At 35.9% G+C, this 25452-nt stretch overlaps 3 protein-coding genes and 1 long non-coding RNA gene across 4 annotated transcripts; all 4 read left to right on the plus strand.

The window, feature by feature from the left end:
• The first annotated feature begins 6780 nt into the window (after positions 1 to 6780).
• Positions 6781 to 9239, plus strand: LOC147521948 (uncharacterized). Its single transcript, XM_086589673.1, has 2 exons — positions 6781 to 7292; positions 8665 to 9239. Exons 1-2 carry the CDS (start codon positions 6847 to 6849, stop codon positions 8924 to 8926), a joined length of 708 nt encoding a protein of 235 aa, XP_086445799.1. The 5' UTR covers positions 6781 to 6846; the 3' UTR covers positions 8927 to 9239.
• A 151-nt stretch (positions 9240 to 9390) lies between these two features.
• Positions 9391 to 9747, plus strand: LOC147521949 (F-box protein SKIP24-like). The gene has a single exon (XM_086566784.1). It carries the CDS (start codon positions 9391 to 9393, stop codon positions 9745 to 9747), a length of 357 nt encoding a protein of 118 aa, XP_086422910.1.
• A 3340-nt stretch (positions 9748 to 13087) lies between these two features.
• LOC147521950 (F-box protein SKIP24-like) lies at positions 13088 to 15923 on the plus strand. The gene is made up of 2 exons (XM_086589687.1): positions 13088 to 14166; positions 15360 to 15923. Exons 1-2 carry the CDS (start codon positions 13655 to 13657, stop codon positions 15616 to 15618), a joined length of 771 nt encoding a protein of 256 aa, XP_086445813.1. The 5' UTR covers positions 13088 to 13654; the 3' UTR covers positions 15619 to 15923.
• Positions 15924 to 20452: 4529 nt separating this feature from the next.
• On the plus strand, positions 20453 to 21558 carry LOC147521951 (uncharacterized). The gene is made up of 2 exons (XR_015211463.1): positions 20453 to 21012; positions 21096 to 21558. It is a non-coding gene; the product is annotated as an uncharacterized LOC147521951 (long non-coding RNA).
• Positions 21559 to 25452: the final 3894 nt, after the last annotated feature.

Here is a 25452-nt window from a genome sequence, read left to right on the forward strand (position 1 = left end):
TTCACACTTGGAAGCATCTTGAACCGAGATTGCCCGTGGATCAGGGGCTAAATACCGGTCGTACCCTCACCATTCTAATAGGATGCAAATGCCACAATAGTTGTATGATGATTGTGAAAACTCTATTTTATATATCAATGAAGCATGTCAAGAGGATTTCTGCTAGTTAGTGATGTATATATACCTAGTCACAATATTTGAATACTATTATAGAAACCCTGCATGTTTTAAATGTTTTCTATAAGTAAACTATTTATTGGCTATGTGCGTTTCTTTCATGGGCATAGTTGTTTGCTCATCCTACTTAACATTTCGCAGGCGAGCGATTCTTGGAGGAGGGTTTCCCTAACCCTAGTGATGACGGGTATGGTGATTTGGGAGGATTTCCCCATGCTTGACGAGAGGCAGAGTCAAGTTTATATTTTGGATTGTATAGAGATGACCTAGGTTATTCTTTTGCTGTATATAATGAGCCTAGCTCTTTTCCTTTGGTTGTATAGAAAGAGACTAGTTTCTTTTGTTGTATATATAGAGAGCTAGGTCATTTTGATGTAATAATCGTATTTGGCAACGGTTCTCCTTGTTTTGTAGTTATATCGTCATATCCCTGTAGTAGTTAGAGTTAAGTGTAGTATATATGGTTGTTGGATGTATGTATGGTTGGAGGAATGAATTATAAGAGGTCCAGGGTTTATGACAGGTTATGACAGGTTTTTAGGGTTTACGAACGTCGATCAAACAAAGGAAACTCTGCCGAAATTTCGGTAGAATCGGGATAGGTGTCTGCCTCGAGATTCATTCCACGTCCTCGGGATGTGTGTTGGGTCTCGGGGCGTGACAGGTGTGGACCTACTCAAACTCAGGATTGACGTGCTATGGTGGTATTGTGAGTTTATACCTAGAGTAGTCAATCATGAATTTTATAAAGGGCTTGAACTTTGAATTGCATTTTCCCATTAGTAATATATAATACAGGGATTACTTCTTTAATTAGCATGTTTAGTAAAAAAAATCATCTCAATCTCATGAGGCAATTGAATCCCGCCCATGGCTTCGTTTCCATTGACTTTGTTAGACCAATCGAAGAATCGCGGACTTCACTACTAATTTTTATCTACATCTTCTTTTGACCTATTAGCAAAATTGATGCAATTTACCTCAAGCATGTAAGTACATCACATTATATACTCTGTAAGGGAAGGACCAAGCAGGTCATTGTAATGTAAGTTTGGTCACATTGTTAATTCTTGAGGAGATTCAACTTTTCGCGTTTGATGAAAATAACATTTGCAGTAGAGCTTGCCAGCTACTAATTGTATGGACTGCTCAAGTAGCATTAAATGAGTTCATGAGTCCTTAAAATGGCTCTATGTGAACTAATAAGCAAGTAAACCGGCTATAATACCTATGCAAAAAGTAGCACGTCACTAAGACGCATACTTAATTGAACTCAAGCTTTTGATTGATATGTAATTAAGTTTTGTCTAAGGTTAATCAGCTGCTCCATAAAGTAGAACAAAAGAGTTGTATCTATCTGGGTGAACAAAAATATATATTGCTTGAAGTGCAATTCTTCAAACTAAATTAGCCCAAGAAACAAAGAGAATTAAAGTGGGTTGAGTACAGGAACCTTTCCCTCTGTGGAAACAGGTGTTGGGTGGGGTAGGGATGTCCATTCTGCCCGAAACCCGAAACCCGCCCAAAACCCGAAAAAAAAACCCGCGACCAACCCCCTGCCCGAGCCGACAAAACCCGAACCCGAACCCGGACCGAAATACATAGGGTCGGGTTTGGTCACACTATCTAAACCCGACCGACCGAACCCGACCCGATAATTTGGCCCTAAACCCGTTAAAAGGGTTAAAATGCCCAAACCATATCCGACCGAACCGAACCCAAAACCCAGTTATATAGGGTAAAATGCCCCACCAAAACCCGAACCCGAACCGACCATAATTCCCAACAACTATATTTTCATTTATTATCTATTTATCTTCAACAAACTTTTAGTCTTTTTGCTTCATTACTATTTACTTTTGGTCTTCAAGACAAATTACCTTTGACCGTACCACTACTTTACTACTTCTCTCTATTCCCTCCAACAACTCCCCTAAGAACAAGACAACCCAATCACACGCTCATGATGAAGAGATTGGTGGGTTTGATGGTCTTTACTAAGTTTGCATTCACTCGGAAAATTTGCGGCACCTTCAAATATCTCTTTCTAAATGTGGTCACCAAGGCCGAAAGCAAATCAACAGGTCGGATTCACACCACCACAAGAAACTCTCCCAAAAAGCCATCAATCTTATTGTCAAATCAACGGTCGATTCACACCACCACAAGAAGTCGAAACTCCCAAAAACCATCAATCTTATTGAAGTTATTGTCTTGGAATTGCTTGCTTTGTTTGGTCTACTTTTCTTCTTTGCTTTTCAAAAATGCAATCTCGTGTGTTTTGAATCTTTGACGATCATTGGGTGGCTTTTACGATGTTAAAGTTAAACAGATCAAATCCAATAAAAGAAGATGGCTTTTGATTAATTAGATGAAAAAGAGGTTTTTTCTTGAGATCTTGAGATCTAATAACTGAAAATGACGTTCCTGATGAAGAGATTTAATATTCTTTTATTTCATATATTTCGGGTTTTACCATACCCGAAACCCGAACCCGAACCCGACGGGTACCCGAAATATAGGGTTAGGGTAGGGTTTGGTCACATGTATCTAACAAATACCCGAACCCGAACCCGACCCGCAAAGAATAGGGCCGGGCCCGGGTAACCCGATACCCGTTCAAAACCCGAAAAATCGGGTTCGGGCCGGGTAGGGTACCCGTTTGGACATCCCTAGGGTGGGGGTTTGTGAGTGGTAATATTTTACTGCCATTTGTTTGTGCCCACACAGAAGCCCATATTCATTTAAACTTTGGTTCTTTATGTTTATATGGCCATTGTAAGAAGGCGAAAAGGAGATAGGAGAATAGGATTAGATCAATGACTATTCTAGAAAATTTACTCTTTCTTTCCTTTGTTTTAGTCAATTGTTTACACAACCAACGAGGTTTTTCTTCCTATTTGAATCTAATTGTTAAGTAGTAGATACAATCATATTCTAGATATTGCTAATATTATTATCGAGTCTATCATTCTATGTCATATTCTTACTTACATGTCAGAAGCTTGAATAATGTTTTTGTATGTTTGATGGTTATTGGATTCACTATTTGATGATCTTGAATGGAAGAATATTTTTTGCACCTTCCTATAATTGTACATGTGTCATAGTTTATTTGAATCAATCCAACCCATTGGTATTAAATCTTGCTTACTGTCACTTTCTTTGATTCCAAGGGATGGTGATTTTTGTAATAGAGTAATTGTTTCTTCTCCTTTTCTATCCATTGGTCTGCATCTTTTCATTTTTGTTTATCTCTTTGTTGATTTTTTGAAGAGAAATGATTAGTGATCAAATTTATTTAGTGATTTTGATAAAGATGGTTGCTTATTTACTTTTTGTTTATCTAACACTATTCAACTTTTCCTAGACTTAACATTTCAATTAAAAAAGCCTTACCTTGATAGGCATCATGGAACAACAAATGGATGTAGAAACTCATCACGCTAGAAAAATAGGTATTGTGCCTGATAGGATATTTCAATACAACGTTAGGTTGGAAAACTTGAACCAGTGTTATCAGACTCGGCCCGGCCCGGCAGTTTGACTTGGTGAACCGACGACCCGGTCACCAAACTGGGTTGGGTCACATAGTAGATCGTTTAAGCAGTTGACCCAGGCCAAATCCGGTTAACTCGTCCGATTTTCTTGTAAACCGCTTTAACCCGGACGGTTTAGTCCGAGCCGCCGGTCCATAACTAACTTTAGAAATTATAAAAATTTAATTTGTTAGTACTAATTAAGACTCAAACCTTGGGTGACTATTAAACAAGTTAGGATTTCTACCATTACACTACAAACAGATTTTCTTGCTAGTTATTAACTACAAGGGAATAATATCCTAAGAACCATTGTCAGAAGCTACAAAGATACAAGTGTAGTTAATAATATCCTAAGAAGTACAATGACTTTCCTTCTTTCTTAATAATATCCTAAGAATAATATGTTTTGCTTGCTAAAGTAAAAATAAGCATACCCAAATAGAATAACAATTTGAGCCCACTCTTTGCCGGATTATAGAGTGTGCTTGGTTTTCTTCATTCTTTGAAAAAAACATTTTGAAGGCATTAGGCGTGGAGGCACGGCTCTTGGTGGTTGGTGCTTTCAGCAGTTGGTGAGGGAGTGACGCGCCCTTGAAGAATAGGGCATAAACCGTTTTGCTTTCGAGAATATAAGGAATGAAGATCCAAAGAGATCCAGTGGTAGAAATAAAGAAGCATACTATTTGGGATTGGCTTATTTTGCCATGTCATAACTTAGAAAAGACAAAGACAACCATAGGATGGAAGCCCAGTGGGCCCCACACCATTGCTTTTTATTAGATAGATATAAGAAATATAAATAACATCAAATAGTAAACTAGTAAAGAAACATTTTAATTTTGAAAAACATAACCTGTATAGACTCGAACCTTGGTTTATTGGAAAATGAAATGGCTCTAAGACCACCTGGGCCACTAATGAAGTTGTAAAAAAGTATGTACTAAGTAAATTATATAATATTTTCAACTAAGTATTGACCCACTGGTTGAACCAGTGACCCACTGGTCGACCGGTGACCCAGTGACCCAGTTTCTTTGTCGGGTCAGTGTCCGGGCTAGATCTGATAACTATGCTCGGAACATTTGTTGGTATCCTGCCTGATATCATCCAAGAGGCCATATAACATGCATGGTAATGTTACTTATTTTTTTTTCTAAATTTCTGATTTGCTTTATTTGAATATATATTGTACGTCTTTCATTAGCTTCCACATGTCCTGAGCTTTTTATGGTTATGAGCTAATAGAATTGTTTAGACCCTTTGAAAATAGTTGTATTGATCACCATCTTGCAGAAGTGATATGCATTTATGCTAATGGGGGATGTCTCCCCATTTACTTTGATATTTGATTGGATTTGGTTGTTACAATGATTCTTTTTCTTTTTTGCTTTTCTTTTTTCAAGAGCGCACATTGCAGGGTGGTAGTAGTGGGATAAGGAATTCAAATAGAATATTTGATTAGATTGGTGGTGTCGATTTTCGCTTCCAATTTATGCAGAGGTTGCAAGTTAAATGTGGAGCCGAATAGCCGAAGAGTCTCGCTCCCATCTCATTTTTTTGATTGACTAATATATCTGTATGACATAGAAGTTAAACTTATAAAACTGTGTTTACGACTCTTCCAGAAGCTTTATGTGATAAATGTATTTCAAAGTCACTGCTAATGAATGTGTCGATTCAATACTTTGACAAAGTTATTTGATGGAAACACTAGGAACTTTTCTTTTTCATTTTCCATGGAATTAGTAAGACCTAGATGCAGTAAGCATCTTCAATTCTGGACATGGCACTGTATAAAGTTTTTAATTGTCACTTCTTGAAATTGTAACAAAACTTCGTCATAGTTTAGTAATTGATCTATAGTAGATGTGTAAACTTAGAACAACGACGTTGCCTTCTGTCCTAAAAATTATCACATGGTTCAAATTAGTTGCAATATTTGATACTTAATTAATTTCGTTGTGTCCAGCCCTAACAGCCAGTTCTTAAATAAATGAATTGCATATATACATGTATATCTTAAATCAAAACAATTTAATAAAGACATCCGTGTCGTCATAGTAAAAGTAATTGATCTATAATAGATGTGTAAACTTAGCACAATGACGTTGCCTTCTGTCCTAAAAATTATCACATAGTTCAAAATTAGTTGCAATAATATTTGATACTTAATTTCATTGTGTCCAACCCTAACAACATTTCTTAAATAAATGAATTGCATATATACATATATATATTAAATCGAAACAATTTAATAAAGACATCCGCATTGAAGGCACGGGCATTAGCTAGTATATAAACATAGTTTAACGCATTTTTAAACTCAATTAGTTCTATCTACCCGCTTCCTTAAAATATGGAACTCCAAAAGTTTTAATTCTCATTATTCTTAACCAATAGGAATCTAACACCACTTGTTTTTGCACATTTTGTAAAAAGATTAGGTTGGATGTGTTTTTATAGCCATTAGACTCATTGTGTAAATCTCTTTAAAAACACATGTGACTCCAAGCCTCTGTGATGTTCTAACAATGTTTAAAGTTACCGACGTTAGGGCATCACCAATGCAGGCCTTTAAAACCCAGGGCCACGTCAGCATTTTGGAGGGCAATAAGGAGGAGCTAAAACTCTATATCATGGGTGTTCTAACGGAGAAGATGACTGCTCCTTTATAACATGTGAAACAAGACTGAAAAATAAAAAAGTGAAGTCACGTGCTTACTTAAGTGAAGTCATGTGCAAAGTTTTGGGCTTCAGGTTCTTTATAAACATCTGTAGAAATGAAGACATATATCCAGAATGGTTAAATTGGAGGCCCATTTAGGGGCTGCATCGGAAACAGTTTTTCGCTGAAGTCCGGTAAATTTGGAGATAGAGGCCCGTATCCAGGCCCCCCCTTTGGTGATGCCATTAAGGGGCTACATCAGTTGTGAATTTGTGATCCTTACACCCTCTGGCCTGTCATCTCTCCACATACCGCCGAAATGTCACAAATCAATATCGAAAAATCTTCTGTCGAAATGTTCAATACCATGTCTATCGGTATGAAAAATATAGTATGAAATTGTATACGAGATGGCGGGAAAATAGGGTGAAATTCCAATACCTAGGGTTTCAAAAATAAAAAATGGAGAGAGAAATGAAAGAGAGAAAATTGATGAAAGCAATATCAGATGAAATCTGGATAAAGATACTAGAAACCGGAATATACAATTCAATTTTAAAGTTCGACGATATTTGCAGTTTCTCAGAATGTTGCAAAAACTTCAACAAACTATCCAGCCAAGAAACTATATGGTCTACTCTACTAACCATAGATTTTCCTCGAGATCAGAATCAAGAAAATGATGATACACCAGAAGCTACAAAGAAATCTGTTTACATGGACAGGCTTAAGAAAAACATTAAACAAAAATGGGCTGATCTTAGAAGTGATTTCCTTAAACACGAGCGTGCTTTAATTGCTGATGATTTAAGGATATCTAAGCAACGACGTAAATTGATGGTGTTTTACGAAAGGACTAAGAGGAATAAGGCTAATGGTGATTCAGTTGACTCTGATTTCGAGCAAAGGTTCTTTTTATATTTCATTAGTTTTGTTTATTCGAATGTGAGTTTTGTTTTGCTCTTTTTTTTCACTTGTACATTGCATAGTTACGGAACTAGTATCTGATAATCTATTGTACAAAGGTAATTATTATAGTTTACAAGGACTAGCATACTATGCGATACAGCACAAGTAAGGAAGAATGGTAATTGTATGTCAGGTCTTAAATAGTTGAGATAGTATAATTAGTATTATGCATGCTTGAGACCCTAAACATTGAAAGATGACACTATTGAGATGATCAAACTACAGAGGCATTTTTTCTTTGAGATAACACATATTTACTGCCCAGTGCCCACATTGAAGTAAGCCCCCAAGTAGTGCTATTTCTTTGACTTGTTTGAAAATCATTTATATGGGACCCAAACAGGCTCTACCCTGAAACCAATTTGCGGAACTTTATGAAACTCATCAAATCAAATTGAAAGTGTTTGCAGAATGTATAAACAACAACAAGTCCAAGGTTGTCATATCTTTTTAATTTATATTATAATAGGATGGGTAATCTGAAAAACTGCAAGACTTAAAAAGGAAGGGTTTACAGAGTCATTACCAGTTCAAGGTTAAAGAATGTCGATCATTTGGGGGGGGTTAAGAAAATATTATGGGGTAGATAGCGTCAAATGTTTGAGAGGAGCGGATTGTGCACAATGGATGAGAATGATGAAAAATGCAGAAGATTAGGGGGGGCGGACAGAGAAGATGTTTTACCCCCCCTATGTCAGAATTGTTCCTAACGTTGCTCAATCATAACAAGAAGAAACATTCAGTAAGTCAAATGTGGGGAAGATCCCTTCTTCTTTTTCTTTTCGCTTGCTTTGTTCTTAGGCGTTTCTTCTTTGATAAACCTTTAAAAGGCAATTCAACTTGTCATAGAGTTCTAGGATGCAGTTTAATTCCTACTTAAGACTTTTGCTTCATTATCAGGTTTTATTTGCTTTTGGTACAGTGAGTAGATAATTACTTATTTAACTGTAAAAATGTGATCACTTAGATCTACACTATTTGGACATCCAGGATTCTCTCCCTCTGGAATGTCACTTCACAATAATGAATATTGCCTTATAAACTTTTGAAAAAATGGTCGCTTTGGTGGTTGTTAAAAGTGGTTATGTTGTCAATTGAAAATATTTAAATAACAGAAGATTACAGCATGCAATAATAAGAGTTTTAGTAATTTCATATGCTTAAAGGTATATCATATTCATTTCCCTCTGAGCACAGAGAATATATCGTTTTAGTAAGATATCAAAGTCATTCTTCAATTATACATTCCTTAACTCTGTTTTGCCCTTTGCACTAATACATGATTACTATTTTTTTGGGTACACAATTTAGGTTTGATTTGATTGAGTATTTGCAAAAGTCCCTTAAGGACCGTTTTAGAAGAGCTAAAGTTTTGCATGCTAAAATCATGGCCGGTCAGGACATTAAGTTCCTTGAGGTTGAAGACTGTGACAATATTTCGGATGATTATTCAGTTGAAAGCTCAGAAGCTGAATCCGAAGAAAGCTCAGAGGAAGAATCTGAAGAAGGCTCTGGTGAAGATATTGCAGATGGCTCGGGAAATGAATCAGCTGAGGAAATCGCAGACGACTGATCATAAGACAGTTGAGAGGGAGAAACTGATGAGGGCTCCATCAATGATGATGACTGGGGATTTTGACTACATTGATGTTTACTGAACTATATTTTGATCTTTATAATCCCCCTTTGTGCCTTATGTCTAGGCTGGATTTGATGTAGCTGAGTTCGGTACATATGTTATCTTTTCTGCGTAGTAGATGATGATTATTATCTATGTGGCAACAGTGATGCATCATTTGCTGACTGCTGTTACTATCTGTCTGTATGATGGCATTTTATATCTGGTATAAAAGATGTCAATGGAAGGAGAAATTTTTTTAATATCAGGATCAGCACCAGCATGTCAATATCTCTCGAATGTTTCTTGTACTGTATGTGGTTTCCACTTTAATACGTATGAATTTGTATATCTCGAGATGGTGGGAAAATAGGGGCAGTTACTTCTGAAATTCCAGCACCTAGGGTTTCAAAAGAAAAATGGAGAGAGAAATGAAAGAGACAAAATTGAGCAAAGCAATATCAGATGAAATCTGGATAAAGATACTAGAAACCGGAATAGACAATTCAATTTTGAAGTTCAAAGATATTTGCCATTTCTCAGAATGTTGCAAAAACTTGAACAAATTATCTAACAAGGAAACCCTATGGTCTACTTTACTAACCATAGATTTTCCTCGAGATCATAATCAAGACAATGATGAAGTTGAAGACGATAGTTCTGAATCTTTTGCTACAAAGAAAGCTGTTTATATGGACAGGCTTAAGAAATACATTAAACAAGAATGGGCTGATCTTAGAAGCGAGATTCTTAAACACGAGCGTGGTTTAAATTGATGGTGTTTTACGAAAGGACTAAGAGGAATAAGGCGTATGGGAAATCAATTGACTATGATTTCAAGCAAAGGTTGTTTTATTTTGTTTATCGCAAAATTATTTTCTATGTGTACACTGCATAATTAGGAAATTATTTTTCGATAATGTAGTGTATGAAAGTTAATTATATTTACGAAGAGGTATGAAATTAACTAAAGAGGTATAAGATAGATGCATTTTAATTTATTTAGAGACATCTTTAATTTTTTTTTACGGAATTCTGTTTTTAAGGATACTGCGATCTGGTGAGGAGTGACATTAATTGAGCACCGATGATGCGACACACTCCAAGTAATGAAGAATGGTAATTGCCTTTCAGGTCTCATATATTCATGCTACAGGCATAGAGATTAGCATTATGCTTGAGACCCTAAACAAATAAAGTTGACGCTGTTGAGATAATCAAACTAGACATGCTAGGAGTCTAAAAATAAAGCACTACCTAATTATTTCTTTGAGAACGATGAAGAATGGAGAAGATTAGGGGAGTGGACAGAGAAGATGTTTTATTCCCCTTTGTTGGAATTGTGCCTAACGTGCTCAATCATAACGAGAAGAAACATTCAGTAAGTGGAATGTGGGGAAAATCCCTTCTTCTTTTTCTTTTTCACTTGCTTTTGATCTTAGGTGTCTATGCTTTTTTAAAACCTTTAAAAGGTAATTTAACTTGTTATAGAGTTCCAGGATGATGTTTAGTTCCATTAGATTAAAAGGTTTTATTGTTGTGGTTTTTAGTTTTTGGCCATGTGATAATAGGGTAATTAGACTTTTGCCCACCCTTAATTCAATATTAGGTTTTACTGCAGGAGATATAGTAACCCCTACTTAAGAATTTTGCTTCATGATCAGAATTTGTTTGCTTTTGGTGCAGTGAGTTTGTATAGAGATAGTAAGTTATTTAACTATAAGAATGCGGTTACTTAGATCTACACTATGGTTAAACATCTAGGATTACAGCAAGCATTAACAAGGAGAGAGCTTTAGTATTTTCATAAGCTTAATTGTATATCATATTCATATGTCATAAAAATATAGATAATACATTCTTCAATAGTTCAATATACATTCTTTAACACTGTTTAACCCTTTGTGCTAATACATGATACAATTCAGGTTTGATTTTCTTGAGAATGTGCAAGAGTCCCATACGGATCGTTTAAGAAAAGCTAAATTTTTGCATGCTAAAATCATGGCCGGTCAGGACATTAAGTTCCTTGAGGTTGAAGACTGTGACACTATCTCGGAAGATGAATCAGTTGAAAGCTCAGAGGCTGAATCCGAAGAAAGCTCGGAGGAAGAATCTGCAGAAGGCTCTGGTGAAGATATTGAAGATGGCTCGGGAAATGAATAAGAGGAAATCACCGAAGACTGATCATATGACACTTGCTTTTATGGTGTTTCCTTTATACTACTTAATGGTTAATATTGCCATAAGCCCATAACAACGATTGAATGGTTGGTAGGAGTTTGTGTATGGTCGGTGGTGGGGTAAAAGCCTTCAGAGTTCGTAACAGAAATTCTGTTGTTTTCAGTATTTGGTTCCACTTCTGCCGCCCCCACCTAACATACTGTGTTCCATCCAAGTCGTTAATTGGCCGTCTAGGATTGCCTTTTATTATGTTTGGTACCCCAGTTGTTTACTCATTCGAGACGACTTTGTCTTGGACCGGCTTTTCTTATAGCTCTTTGTTCTAGTTGTTTCTAGCCTGTCTATTTGTTGCCGGTTGGTACATTTTGGTTAAGTATGGCGTCTTTGGTATTCATAGCATTTGACAATTTTTGTCCCATTTGTTGTGGTGAGTACACTTTATACGTAGAGTTTTATCTCGAAAACTTCGTACCTCAAATCTATTCTTCTATGGAGTTGACCCTTTTCTAGTATTTTATGTATATACTGTTTTTTTTCTTATGACCCTCGAGTCATGGCACAAGACTGATTTTTCCAAACCACTTCATCCATTTGGATTCATCATCTGCATCTCTGGAGTCAACTTAAGCTTCATACACAACTTAACCAAAACATAAATTGACGTTAAATAAGTAACTGATGTGAGCTCTAAAGGTGCCGATGTGGGAGATGACTTCAAGAAATGGTTTGAGCTCATCGTGCATGAGGGGACATAAATCAAATTCAGTGCGAATGTTGAGGGTCTGGGGTGGATCCTCTGTCATTTCTTGAAGTCCTGTGACGAAGGCCCTATTTGGTGTACTTCAAGATCAGAAAGCAACATATATTGGTGCATGTAGCATACCACTATGTAAGTCCTGCCATGAAGGCCCTGTTAGTCAAGGGAAAGGAGAAAAGGGTTGTTCTGGTGTTAGCCATAAAGAGCATGTCTTCAGTGCGCAGGTCGTATGGTGCGCAGGTAATGTGGGCCTTTGAATCAGTACTTTTGCCATGCAATACACACGCACCCCTTGGTATGAGTGGCCCAGATTTGATACGACCTGCGCACCATAGATTTAGCCATAAATAAATGGCTTTGACCATGTGTGTTTCTGTAAGTGAAGGGAAAAGTAATGTTTTGTTTTGAGTTTTGAAATTTCAAGGGAGTTATTAGATTTAAAAGTGAACTAGGGGGTGTCATCTGTGGGGTGATTTTGTTGTTAAGTGATGCATTAAAATTGTTTTATGAAAAAAAAAATCTTTAATCAAACTGCTAACTCTATTGAATTGGAGTTTATTCGTCCGTCTGTCCATGTCAAACTTGGTACATCAACTGAAAAAGGTTTGAAATCAATGCCACATTCTTATAGAGTCGCATGCAAATTTTGGTTCTGCATAAGATGTTTCCACTTTCCAGTGCCTTTCCTATTAATTATTTAATTTGCTTCTGCAAGGAGATTTTCTTATCTAGTAAAAGTTTTTACTTACTATTGAATTTACTTCTGCAACAGAAGATTTTCCCATTTTAGTAGTTGATACTTGATAATCTTTACGTCTACCTAATTTACTTCTACTCCTTTGTTTTCTTTCAAGCTTATTGTGTTCTCAAGCTTTCTTTTCCAAGCTCAAGAAATTTAGTGCCAGTTAATGTCAAGAAGTCCAACTTCATCTATATATACTAGCATTTACACACAAGTTCGCTTCCATGCATCAATTACTTCATCCTTTATTTGCTGAACTTTTTCTCTACTCCAAGTTTGATGATGACGAGCCTGTGTTATAAGCATTACAAAAACTCCTTCACAGATTTTCTCTTGCTATTATCTGTTCTATGTTTCTCTAATGGGTGCTTCATTATTTCATATAATTTGGTAGAGTACCCATGTTCCTGTGGCCTTACTAGTGTTGTAATCGCCATCCTCAACACAGTTTGGTTTAGTTTTTCTCTCATCTTCGTTGTAATGTCTATGGTTTCCGTATACTGTTGGGTGTTTTCTGCTAGAAAAGTGTGGTTGTTTGCCTTAGAATGGCTTTTGTTCTCAAATCGCAAGAAAATCACAGATTCTCATTTGTTGCAGATACACACGAAGACCTGTGTGCCGCAAAAGCTGTTATTTATCCTACAGATTTCTCTCAATCGGTGAGGAATTTCAGTCTTTTGAGGAAAGATCTTCCTTGTGTAGCTATAGTTTTCATGATCTTCATTGTTAATGAAGGAATAGCTCATATTATTGCCGGGGTTAGTGGTGGGGTGTTCTTGTTGGCTTGTTGCTCCTAAGTGCTATCTGCTTCTCTGGTTCTACATTTTCAGTTTTGCTGCTGAATATGTATCGATGTTGTAAAGTCCATACCAATGTATCACTTCTTATTAGCATTATTATGGCGTATGAGTAGTGTAGGTTGATGTAGGCACGTAGCTAATGTTTAATTTGTTGTCATCACCTTAGAAAGAATGGTACTTGACTTGGCGTTTTTACAGTTATGTGGTCAACATTGGTCAATTTTAGTAGCATGACCATGACTATAAAAACTTATCTTATGATGACGATGATAATTTTTCAATTGAGAGATATGAAAGAAGGAAAGTTAATGGAAGTTTTACCAGAAGAAATCTGGATAAGGATATTAGAAACCGGAATCGAGAAATGGATATTAACCCATAAAGATATTTGTTCATTCTCAATTTCGTGCAAAAATTTCAACAAATTATCCAATGACAACTCACTTTGGTCCACTTTATTATCCCTTGATTTCCCACACTTCCAAAACGAAGACACGTCATCATCAGAAGAATCTCAGAAGAATCTGTATAAGTCACGTCTTGAAATATACCGTCAACTTGAACGGGATTTTATACGACGTACTGTTTTCAATCAAGAGTATAGGTTGGGTGTTTTGGGTAGAAAGATTAAACGGGTTCGACGTGAATTGAAAGTTATAAATGAACAAATGGAGGAGAATTCTGGCGTTTTACTTGATATGATCAGGGACAGGTACTCAATTTTTTTGTTTATTTTTTGCAATTTTGTATAAATTAGTTGGACCATGACTTTTAATTATTTTACTTTTTGCTGCATTGTTAAGATAGGTCACTGTTTATTGCGTTATGCGTAAATTGGGATATTTTGAGAATTTGAGTTGATGTGTTTTATGTTCAAGTTAATTGAGCTAAAAGGTGGAGAGTGATGTCGAGATAAGGAAGTATAGATTCTGAATATTTTGATTATTTTTACATTTTTATTGAAGTGGTCAAAATGTTAAGCAAACGTTTGGTTTTCGTTATTGAAGACGTAAAGAGAAGAGTGATTGTTCCAGTAAATCTGCAGAATTTCGAGCAGGGGTTTTGGATTTAGGTAGGAAGTTCTCACACTAGAAGAGTTGATGGGCAGAATATTTGTGCTACTATATTTCAATATGGTAGTTTGTCTGCTGTTTGTTAAAGAGTATCCATTCACCTGCTGTTTGTTTAGAGTAGGCATCCTTCCCTTCTTCTTGAACTTTAGGCGTTGACTATATATTTGAATCAAATTGCAATGCAACATTTCATATTTCAAGTTACTTTTTTAATAACGTTTGCATGAGCTTGGTAGTTTAAAGTGATAAAGACATAAGACCGATATTTTTGGTAACTTTGTATTTTGCTTCTCCTATTTGTTTTTTTCTTCCTCTTTGCCTAGGAATTGTGCTTATGCTCCTTGGTTCTGTGTCCTTTCGACCGACTCACTAGTTTCTCCCTTAAACGTTTCTTCTACTAAACTAAAACTAAGATATGATTGCAGATCAATCTATTAGTCAATTGTGAGAAAGTAAAACAGAATAGACTCGAGACTCTAGATCAAGGAACTTTAATTTCAGGTTTCAGTGAATGAGATACATAAGCAATCAAGTTGAGTAAAGCTTTCAGTGATCAGTTGTATATATGCATTTCGTCTGCACACAGTTAATAAACTAAAGTGTATAGTTTCTTATCGAAGGGGGAGAGTGGAGTGGTGTTAGGATCAAAGCAAAAGCTATTTTTCGGTTTTATTTCAATGGTGTCTTGCAACATTTTCTATCACTGTGTTACTGTGTATCAAGTCATTTCTTAGTTAGACACTCCTTTACTAATAATCTCGTCTTGTATTTAACCTTGGTTACAACCTAGCATATGAGTTTTGTTTGTTTGCAACTTTGCAACACTTTTTAGGTATTTTGTGTGTCGCGAGGAGCTTGCCTACGTGGAGCAGGAGCATATGGATATTCAGAAAGAAGTTACAAGTATGCGAACTACAATCATGGATAAAGATGGTGACTTCCATGCATTAGTTGATGTTGGTCAGGACACCAATCTTCTGGAAGATGATGCATTAGCAGGCAGTAGTGAGGATTTTGAAGAAAGCTCAGAAGAGGAACCAGAAGAAAGCTCTGAAGAAAGCTCAGACGGAGAATCTGAAGAAGGCTTCTAGGGTTAGGATATGATGAACTGGGATTTTAACAAATTTGGAACACCTTTTGATGCTATGTTGTAGTGCACCCCTACACGCCCCACTGTTCATGATGAACTCAATGTTGCTTGGGTTTGGGCGACTGTTAGACGATCTTGACATTTTATGTAACAATTTTGGCTTCTGTAAAACTAAATAAATGTACTATTTTGTACTTTTCTTTTTGTAACTTTCATCCATGCCGTGGATGTGTCGTTGTACTCAGACACTTGTCTATGCATTCTCTCTACTCTAATGACTAATAAATAACCAGCATACTTATGTAACCCCAGTGTTAGAAAAATTGTATTTGCTACAGAGATTTTTTCCAGTTGACTACAAGTTGTGATATATGCGACCAAAAGGCTTAGAAAACATGTACCAAGAGCCATCACGTTGAAATCGAGCAGAGATCTTTGGGTGCATTTCCTTTCATAGTCATGATTTGGATATCTTTGGGTGTTCATAGTCATGATTTGGATTTTGTACTTGTAATATCTTCGTCCAGATTTCATTCTGTTATAACACAATATATGCTATGAAATCCGTGGGCCTATATGGATGCCCACAATTGAGCCTATATGGGACATCTCCTCATATGTGTTTATCTTGGTAATTTTTTATTTTGGTGTTTATCCATCTTGGAAAGGAGATTACCTAATTATATATAAAGGTAACCTCCTCCCATTTATACTTACTGAACTCAATAAGTTTCCCTCTCTCTTATTTTCTTCATGATTCAATCTATTTAAGTTAGTGTGGTGTTCTATCTAAATCTATTAAATTTTAACACATTATCACCACGAAAATTCTAGGAGCTATCAACTTCTAAATACCATATTCTTCTATTCATCATCTACTACACAAAAGCAAAGATGCACGACTCATGAAGTACAAACATATCAAAATTTTAGGAAAAACCAACGGTTAGATCATCAGATATAAAATAAAAAACGTTACTGTTCATACTTGATCTATGACTTCAATTCGAATTTTGTTTTTTTTTTTTTTTTTTTTTATGTATACTTTTGAACAATTATGTACCTAAAGTTCTACGATATATTTGGAACCCGAAGTTCCAAGATTTTTTTTTTTTTTTTAGAACCTGAAGTTCCAAGATTCAATTTTTAGAAATTTGAAGTTCCAAGATTAAAAAAAACCTGAAGTTCTAATATCTATTATTTTTAGGAACCTGAAGTTCCACGATTCAATTCTTAGGAACCTGAAGTTTTTTATTTTATATTAGGACTTGAAGTTCCAAAATCATGAACGTAGTTTTTAAATAGAACCATAAATTCTTGTATTGAATGCGAAAGTTTTGATATTGTCGAGACTCGAATTTCCATTTACTAGTTTTTTTTTTTTATTTAAAGAATCAGAAGTTCGTTAAGTTTTCTATGAAGAACTAGAAGTTCTCATATACTTAGAGCCAGACGTTTTAACCTTATAATCAACGTTTAATTCTTTTATTCAAATATTTAATCCTATATACATGGCTAGCTAGATTAGAACCTAACATATAATAGTTGTTTTGAAGTTTTTTCTGAGCTAAACGCTACGTACATTCTTAATAGTTATCTAAAATAAGGTTGAGTGTCTACATAATTTTATTATATATGATTAATTAATTAGTTGTGTTAATTAGATGTCGAGCATTGCTAAATTTGAATTCAAAGCTCTTTATGTGAGTGGCGATAACTAGCTGTCATGGCAATTGAATGCGAAGTTACATTTGCAGTCCAATGTCCTAGGCGATGCTGTCAAGGAAGATAACACTGCAACCCTTGAAAAGAAGGCTAAGGCTTTGATATTTCCGCGTCATCATATTCATGATGATCTGAAGGCAGAGTATCTATGTGAGCGAGGTTGATCCTTTGAGCTTGTGGATATCCTTAACGGATAGATTTGACCACCAAAGGATGGTTATCCTCCCAATTGCCCAAAGTGAATGGTTGAGCTTGAGATATCAAGACTACAAAACTGTGAAAGAATACAATTCTTCTTTGTTCAATATTGTTTCTCGCCTTAGACTGTATGGTAAAACAGTAACAGAGTCACAAATGATTGAGAAAACTCTCTCCACCTTTCACGCAAATAATGTACTTTTGCAACTAACAACAATACCGTGAAAGAAAATTTGAGAAATATTCTCAACTTGTGACTTGCCTTCTTGTATCAGAGGCAAACCGTAATGTTCTCATGAAAAACCACAACTCCATACCAACTGGGTCAATAACAATTCCAAAAGCAAATACCAGCTTTCGAGCTAGTGGTAGTCATAGTAGAGGACATGGGAGAGGGCGTGGAAGAGGCAGAAATACTGGGAGAGGTGGTCGAGGTTATCATCCTTATGAAGATGGCAATGGTAATAGAAAAAAGGACCATTGGAATACTAATGACCAACAAAAGGGTAATTGGAACAAGTGGACAACTCCACCGCATAAAACACAAAAGGAGAGAAGTGATATTTGCTATAGACGTGGTTGGGTAATGATGGACATTAGGCAAAATACTGCCGAGCTCTTATAGAAGAGGTTGAAAAGTATAAAGCCTCTAGGAAAATGGAAACAAATGTGATAGAGAATTGGAAGAGTGACCACTTTAATGATGGTACTCATTTGGATTGTTTCAATTTCCTTAAGGTTCAGTATGAAGATCCAAATGGGCAAGTTTGATGAGCAAGTTTTCATCCTTGGAATGATTTATTTAGTTAATTATATTTTTATTATCAGTTCATGGACCGTTTACCATTAATATTGTGTTCTCTTCATAGAAAGTCTAGGTCATGATTGTCATTAATATTTTGAATTTATTTATTATGAATCTCAAGTTTTATTTTTCTTAATATATATACTTGTGTTGTGCTAGTATCAATATTTACAAATTTATTTTGTTTTATGTTTAAATGTATTGATATATAAATGGAGAAAAGTATTATGGATATATATCTAGTAGACTATACCCATAAATGAGAAAGACATTGTGCATCATATCAAACGTTGGGAGCAAGAAGCCCACTTAGACAGTCTGTATTACATGATTGTCAATTTAATGAGTCAGTTTTCCTGTCGTTAGGGGGAGAAAAGCAATGGTTGCTCTAAGAAAGACGTAAAGTAACGTGGATCACGTCCACTATCTCATTAAGGATCCAAACAATAAATGTGACTATATGAGATAAGGAGAATGATACACTTGCAAATGGTTGCAGAGAAAAATACCTAAGCATTTAATGATATGGTAAAAGTAATCATGAATGTGCTAGCCAAAATTGATGTTCCATTTGGATAGGGTCCAAACATGGTGGCAAATGAATCTACTATATGCTAAAAGCGTGGTAGACCTATAAGATCCAAAGAGAGTGCTCCTAGGAGAGAAGAATTGAGGAACCATCTTGTCCAAATAATAGCCAGGTAATGGCTAGAGCTCCATAAACAAATAATGAAAATGTGCAAATATCCAAATTCACTTAAATACCTATGGTTGCCCATGGAGAGACACATGTACTTGAAAATGAAGAGATCGATCTCAATATTTCATGCATGCTCAGGTGAATTATGGGATAGGAAAACATTTGTCATGGATGACATATTTAGCTTTGGTATAACTATTGGAACATCAAAGGACAATGATGAAAAATAAATGAACCACGTGTTTCGTCGACAAAGGAAAGATTGGCCAATCTGGAATTTGCTATTCAAGCATAATTAAACTCTTTGAAAAACGTGGTGTGGACCTATAGTAAAATCCGAGGTTGGATTCAATATAGTAGCAGCAAGTTTTGTTAGTATAAACTTGATTGGGACACCTAAGAAATTGGAGAAAACTGTTGACTATAGATTTTTGAAATGAAATGGACAAAGCACATGGTTGTGCGGAACTTGGATTTGGATAAGGATCCATTTCGACTAAAGAAAGAACAAGAGGAAGTTCTTGGTCTTAAAAATACTCTACTTGAGTGATATTGAAGCATTTATGTATCTAGCACAATACGTACACAATATAAGACATTGTATTTTCTATTAGTTTCTTATCAAGATATAATTGTGTACATACACTTAGACATTGGAATGATGTCAAACACATTGAGATATTTTTATGGAATAACTGGTATGAAACTATTTTATTCTTATGGTTCCGCTAATGACTATGATCTAGTTGACTATGCAATTTTTAGTTATCTATCTGACCCTCAGAAGGGTCACTCTCAAACAGGTTATGTATTTCTTAGTGGTAATACTGCTATTTGTTGGCATTCCACTAAACAAACTTTAGTGACAACTTCCTCTAACCACTCTGAAATTTTAGTTCTTCATGAAACAAGTCGTGAATGTGTATGGATAAGGTTATTAATTGGGCATATTCATAGTTTTTGCCAATTACCTTCTATAACAGGTCGAGTAAGTTCGTTCCAGTGACAACCTTGCTGATCTCTTCACTAAATCACTACCGAAACATATATTTCAAAAGCTTGTATATGGGATCGTCATATGTGATAGTAGATAATAGAGAGAGGTGATCCCATAATATAGAGAGAGGGGATAGTAGATTAAGGAGGAGATATGTGAGCAAATGAAGAGCTGAATGGCACTCCTACAATTATATAACTACCCCTTCTCAGTTTTCTTTTCTAACTCAACTAGTTGAAGACACAAAGGCTTGGCGAGGCCCTTTTTCCCCTGGTGCAATCATAGTTACAGACAGTCTCCCTGCATTGTGCACTTGTGTAGAAAGTAATCTGTTGACGACGACCCTGTAGTCTTACGCTTTAGAACGACTTAATGAAGCTTAAATTACAGATGTTTTCCATATATACTCTGGTGGTTGGTAAACATTTTATACTCAACTCTATGACCATGGTAGACTACAACAGCTGAATTTAATGGGCCTCAGCCCCCTCATGAGATAAATGGGCTCCAACCCATATTCTTTTCCCTCTATTCCTCTGTGGTCTAGGGTTTCAAAAAACAAAAAAAAAATGAGTGATCTATTAGTGAAGAGAAAATTATGTGTGGAAAGTCTACCAAATGAAATTTGGATGTATATATTAGAAATGGGAATATCTAACTATACTTTGGGTCACATAGATGTCTGCTCATATTCAATTTGTTGCAAACATTTGAACAAATTAGCCAACCAAGACACCCTGTGGTCCACTTTACTGGACCTAAAATTTCCAGGTTCGAATCAGGATGATGGCGGTCGTACTAGTTCTAAGAAATCCCTTTACATTGACGTGCATCACAAGTACATTCACCTTCGTGCTCGAATGCGTCATTTTTCTGTAAAACTTGATCAGATGGATCAAGAAATGGACGCTATAGCTAAGCAGATTGAGGATTTTGACCCGCAACATTCACCCGAAACTCTCAATGCCAGGTGCTCATTAGTTTTTCCTTGTTTTCTCAGTTTTTATATTACACTGTTTTCACTTATCCTTTTCTGTTTGCATCATTTTTCAGGTCTGTTGCATGTCGTGACGAGTTTTCCAGGATGAAGCAGGAGCATAAGAGTATTTTAAATGGATTGACTGATATTGGTTTATGAACCAGAAGATATATTTTCAGTGTTTTCATAACTTTAGTGCCATGGTTTATGCTGATTTGGCCTTACTAGAGTTTGTAGTATGTGCTAAGTGATGTTGGCGAGGACATTAATGTCCTTGAAGACGATGCAGTACCAGGCAATATTAAGAAAGCTCTGAAGAGGAATTAGAAGAAAACTCGGAAGGAGAATCTGAAGAAGGCTTTGAGAATTAGGATGATCAGGAATTTTGAATTTTTGACTACTTCTGTAAGTTTGGAATATCTTTTGATGCTTTGTTGTATTGTTCCCGTACATGCCCCCATTAATCATGCTGAACTCGATATTGCTTGCAGTTTTTGGTCACTGTCAAAATGAATAAATCAGTTTCTCTAATGTTCATCCTTCAGTGTTGTTAATGTGTGATTTCAATTCTCACTATTCTTACCTATCATACAATTAACGGATGTGTCATTGTGTTTTACCACTGCGTATACATTTCCCTCTACTGTAATCGTTGTACCCTACTATCTTTGAAACTATTTTTTGATGTTTTGGAGTGAGCCTTTATGTTGATTTGGCCATACTTGAGTTTGGTAGACTAGTACATTTTGCTATATTATGTGTTCTTTTGTGTTTAATCTTGTGATATTCTGTGTCGTAAGAATGATCCTTTGTAGTTGACAAAGGAAAAAGGGAATGAAAATCCCGTGATGTGTACTGTCCTAAGTCTTACCTCCTGACTCATAGTACAGCATATTGCTTACTGATGTTAAAGAATATAGCTACTCAATGTCTCAATGCATATCCTGCAAAAGAAATGTCAGTACGCTCTACTATGGCTTAAACTTTCAAGTAAATTAAGTGATCTAAGGACAATGAAAAAATTATGTGTGGAAAATCTACCAGATGAAATATGGATTAAAATATTAGAAATGGGAATATCCAACTCAGCTATGGGTCACAGAGATGTCTGCTCTTTTTCACTGTGTTGCAAAATATTTCAACAGATTAGCCAACCAAGACACCCTTTGGTCCACTTTACTAACCAGAAGATTTCCAAATAACAAAGATGGTGCTAGTACTACTACTGCCACTACTATTAAGAAGACCCTTTACATTGACGTGCATAAGAGATTAAGAGATACATTAGCCTTAATGCTTGAATCTGGCATTTTTCTGAAAATCCTAAAAGGTGGAAACTCGAAATTAAGCACATTGAAAAGCTAAGCGAGGAAAGTGATTTACCCGCTGTGCTCAGAGACAGGTATTCTATTTGTTTGTTTTCTGGCTGTTGTAATTTGTATAGCAAGGTGTTTTTACTTCATATTTTGATATATAAAGTGTGGAAATATGTCAATAGTTTTGCCTTTTGTTGGATCTTTTTAAGCTTGGTTGGCTCGATTTGGGCATCGGTAAACTAACGAGCTACTTCTAGCTCGGAGTTCAGCTCGAATCTGGATTGTTCATTTAGCCATATGCGCATTTGAACATAGAAAACAAGTCGATCAAGAGCATGTTAGTAAAACTAGGGACACATTGCCAGGGTACTCGAGTATGGACTTGCCAATAAGCTATTGGGCACTCTTACTTAGCAGACAGGTTTCTAGACCCTATTCGTTTATTTTTGAACATACTGAAGCTTAACTATCTTGGCTCGACCAACATATGTGAGAAATCCTCTTTCTGTTTGCATTGTTTTTAGGTTTTCTGCAGTTCGCAAGGAGATTCTAAAGGAGCATCAAGACATTTTAAATGCGTTGAATGATATTTGTTTATGAATCCGAAGAATTATGAAAAAGATAATCTCAAAAGGCTCTTTGCATTATGTTGACAAGGGATTTATAACTGTTTTGTCAATGTTTGGAAATTGGAATATCTTTTGACGTTTTGGAGTAAGCCCTTTATGTACCATGGTTTATGCTGATTTGACCTTATTACTCAAGTTGTGTAGGCTACTTAATTTTACTATATGATCTAATCTTTTATGCTTGATGTTGTATGTAGTTGATGTATTAGCGAAAGAAAGAAATGCATGTTTGATTTGGATTCTGCCTAGTCTAGTTAGACTATCATAGTACAACTTGATGATGATTGCTTTACTCTCCGCTGATATCTTTTTCTACTGTCAAATGGAATCTATTTGTCACGGGATAGGAGAAAAGTCTAACATAAAGAGATTGGTATGTAAATCTTACGATGTTTGATGCTTCATATTAGAGCTTGCATTATTATGAAGGCTCTACTTGGTATAAGTTCAAGTTTATATTGCAGAATATTTACATAGAATAGTTGATGTTAGGTTTGGTTGTGTGTTGGTTGGAAGATGGTGCACATATTGTGTGTTCATGACATTTCAAGGCAGGCTTCCAACTGACTATGCAGCCATTCTCTTGCTGCCAAGTTTTTGGACAAGTAGACCACCCTGTAACTGGGCGAATAGGTGCAGATGTTTTGTTGCATATCCTGTATTGCTTTACTCATTCCTTTTCACCCTCTTGTATTTTGGTGCTCTAGGTTCTAGTGTTTCGAATTTTCAAGAAAAATGAGTAATCAAGATGAGATTTGGATGGAAAATATTAGATGGAGATAAAAGGCAGAATATTGATGAGGCGAAGCTGGTGCAAGTTTTGTTCAGTATTATTTTTATCTTGTTCCATGCTCTCATAGGTTTCAGTTTTTCAGGACAGAGAAATCAAGTCAAGGGACAATTAATGGAAACTCTACCATCTGAAATCTGGATGAAAATATTAGAAATGGGAATGTCCGACTCACGTACGGCCATCAACAAATACAATTGTATAGCTGTAGCTTTGTTATGTAAGTACTACGTGATTGACTGATTGTTGCCAAAGCAAGGGTAATACAACAAAATGGAGGCGAACTTACACTAGTTTTTCCAGCTTCCAAACCAGTTGATATTAGCTTATGACTGAAGATTCGTGTACATGTTGATCAATCAATTTTGATGTTCTCTGCACTTTTACCGTCTCTAACCGTTGAAGATTTTCCATTTTGAGATTTTTGAATAACCTCTTTCTAGTGACCTCTTTCAAGTTTCAATGTAACAAATTAAGGTGAACTGTCCATTAAATTTCAAAGAGAACCTAGTGAGAACTAAAAATCGTCTCTCCTGTTGTTGATACTAGATAATTGCAAGCAGTGGGGGCGTGAGTGGAGGTAGAGAAGAGAGGGAGAAATGGGTTTGTGGGTGGAGAGAGAGAGAGTTAGGGCTTGGTTGAGAGGGACAGGGAGGGAAGGAAGGAGAGAGAGAAAAAGAAAGGTGAGGACAGACAGAAACCAACCAATTTGGTTTTTGTCCGCATAACCCCTTTTCTGCAAAGATCATTCGCTCCGCTCACTCGATTATTCAACTTTTTTAGGAATATTTATCTAAATTTTGAGAAAGTGGGTTCGTAGTCTTCATACAAGTTCAACTGTACAGTGGCAACAATCCTTTTAAACCACACCTAGCTCGCCCAGAAGCAATTAAGTACTTGGGCAGCCAAAGAGTAGCCGGGAGAGTATAACTAAAACCCCCAGCCCCAGCGCAATTATGTATTCCAAATTTCCAATTGAAAGGTGTTTGATGAACTTTGATCTTTGTGTTTCTTTCTGGCCATTTTCCAGGAAAATGTACATTATTTCTATATGATTTTTTTTTCGCTAATTTTCTATGGATAGAACTAACACACATGACCCAGCACAAAAAAAACCTAATAACGAGTCAAACTCTCTCTCTCCTATTTTCTCTCTCCAACAGCCCAATCACAGCAGACTTGGGATTTTTTTTTTGTGCTGGGCCATTCGCCCTCAATTTCTATATGATTGTTAGTATAGTAATAAGCATAGCATTGATAGGATAAGTGCGTGAATTGAAATGTGCTTTAGTAGAATTTTCTTCATTTGCATATATATATATATATCGTCATCCCTCTTTAATAGCTGTGTAAATTTCTCATATATGTCCCTGGACACTAAGAAATTGATGATGTGAAAATTATAAACAAACCATCATTTTCCCAATGAAGCAGTCTACCAAACTTCCTAGCTAGGTACCTAGTAAACTACCTTGCTTTATTTATGAAGGTGACAATGGAGCAATTTTAAGCAAACTTTCTTCACAAGTGTCTGGTGACCCTAAAGTAGTAGCCTTTTCTATTCTTCTCCTGTATAACCCAATATAAGTCTGAAATCCTCCGCTGGGAGGATCAAAGATTGTTTATCATTGGGTCGATATAAACGACTGATTAATTATGTTGTATAAGTAAGAAATATATAATCAACTGATTTTAT

This window comes from Coptis chinensis, chromosome 1 (assembly GCF_015680905.1).
Source record: "Coptis chinensis isolate HL-2020 chromosome 1, ASM1568090v1, whole genome shotgun sequence".
Classification (NCBI taxonomy): Eukaryota; Viridiplantae; Streptophyta; class Magnoliopsida; order Ranunculales; family Ranunculaceae; genus Coptis; species Coptis chinensis.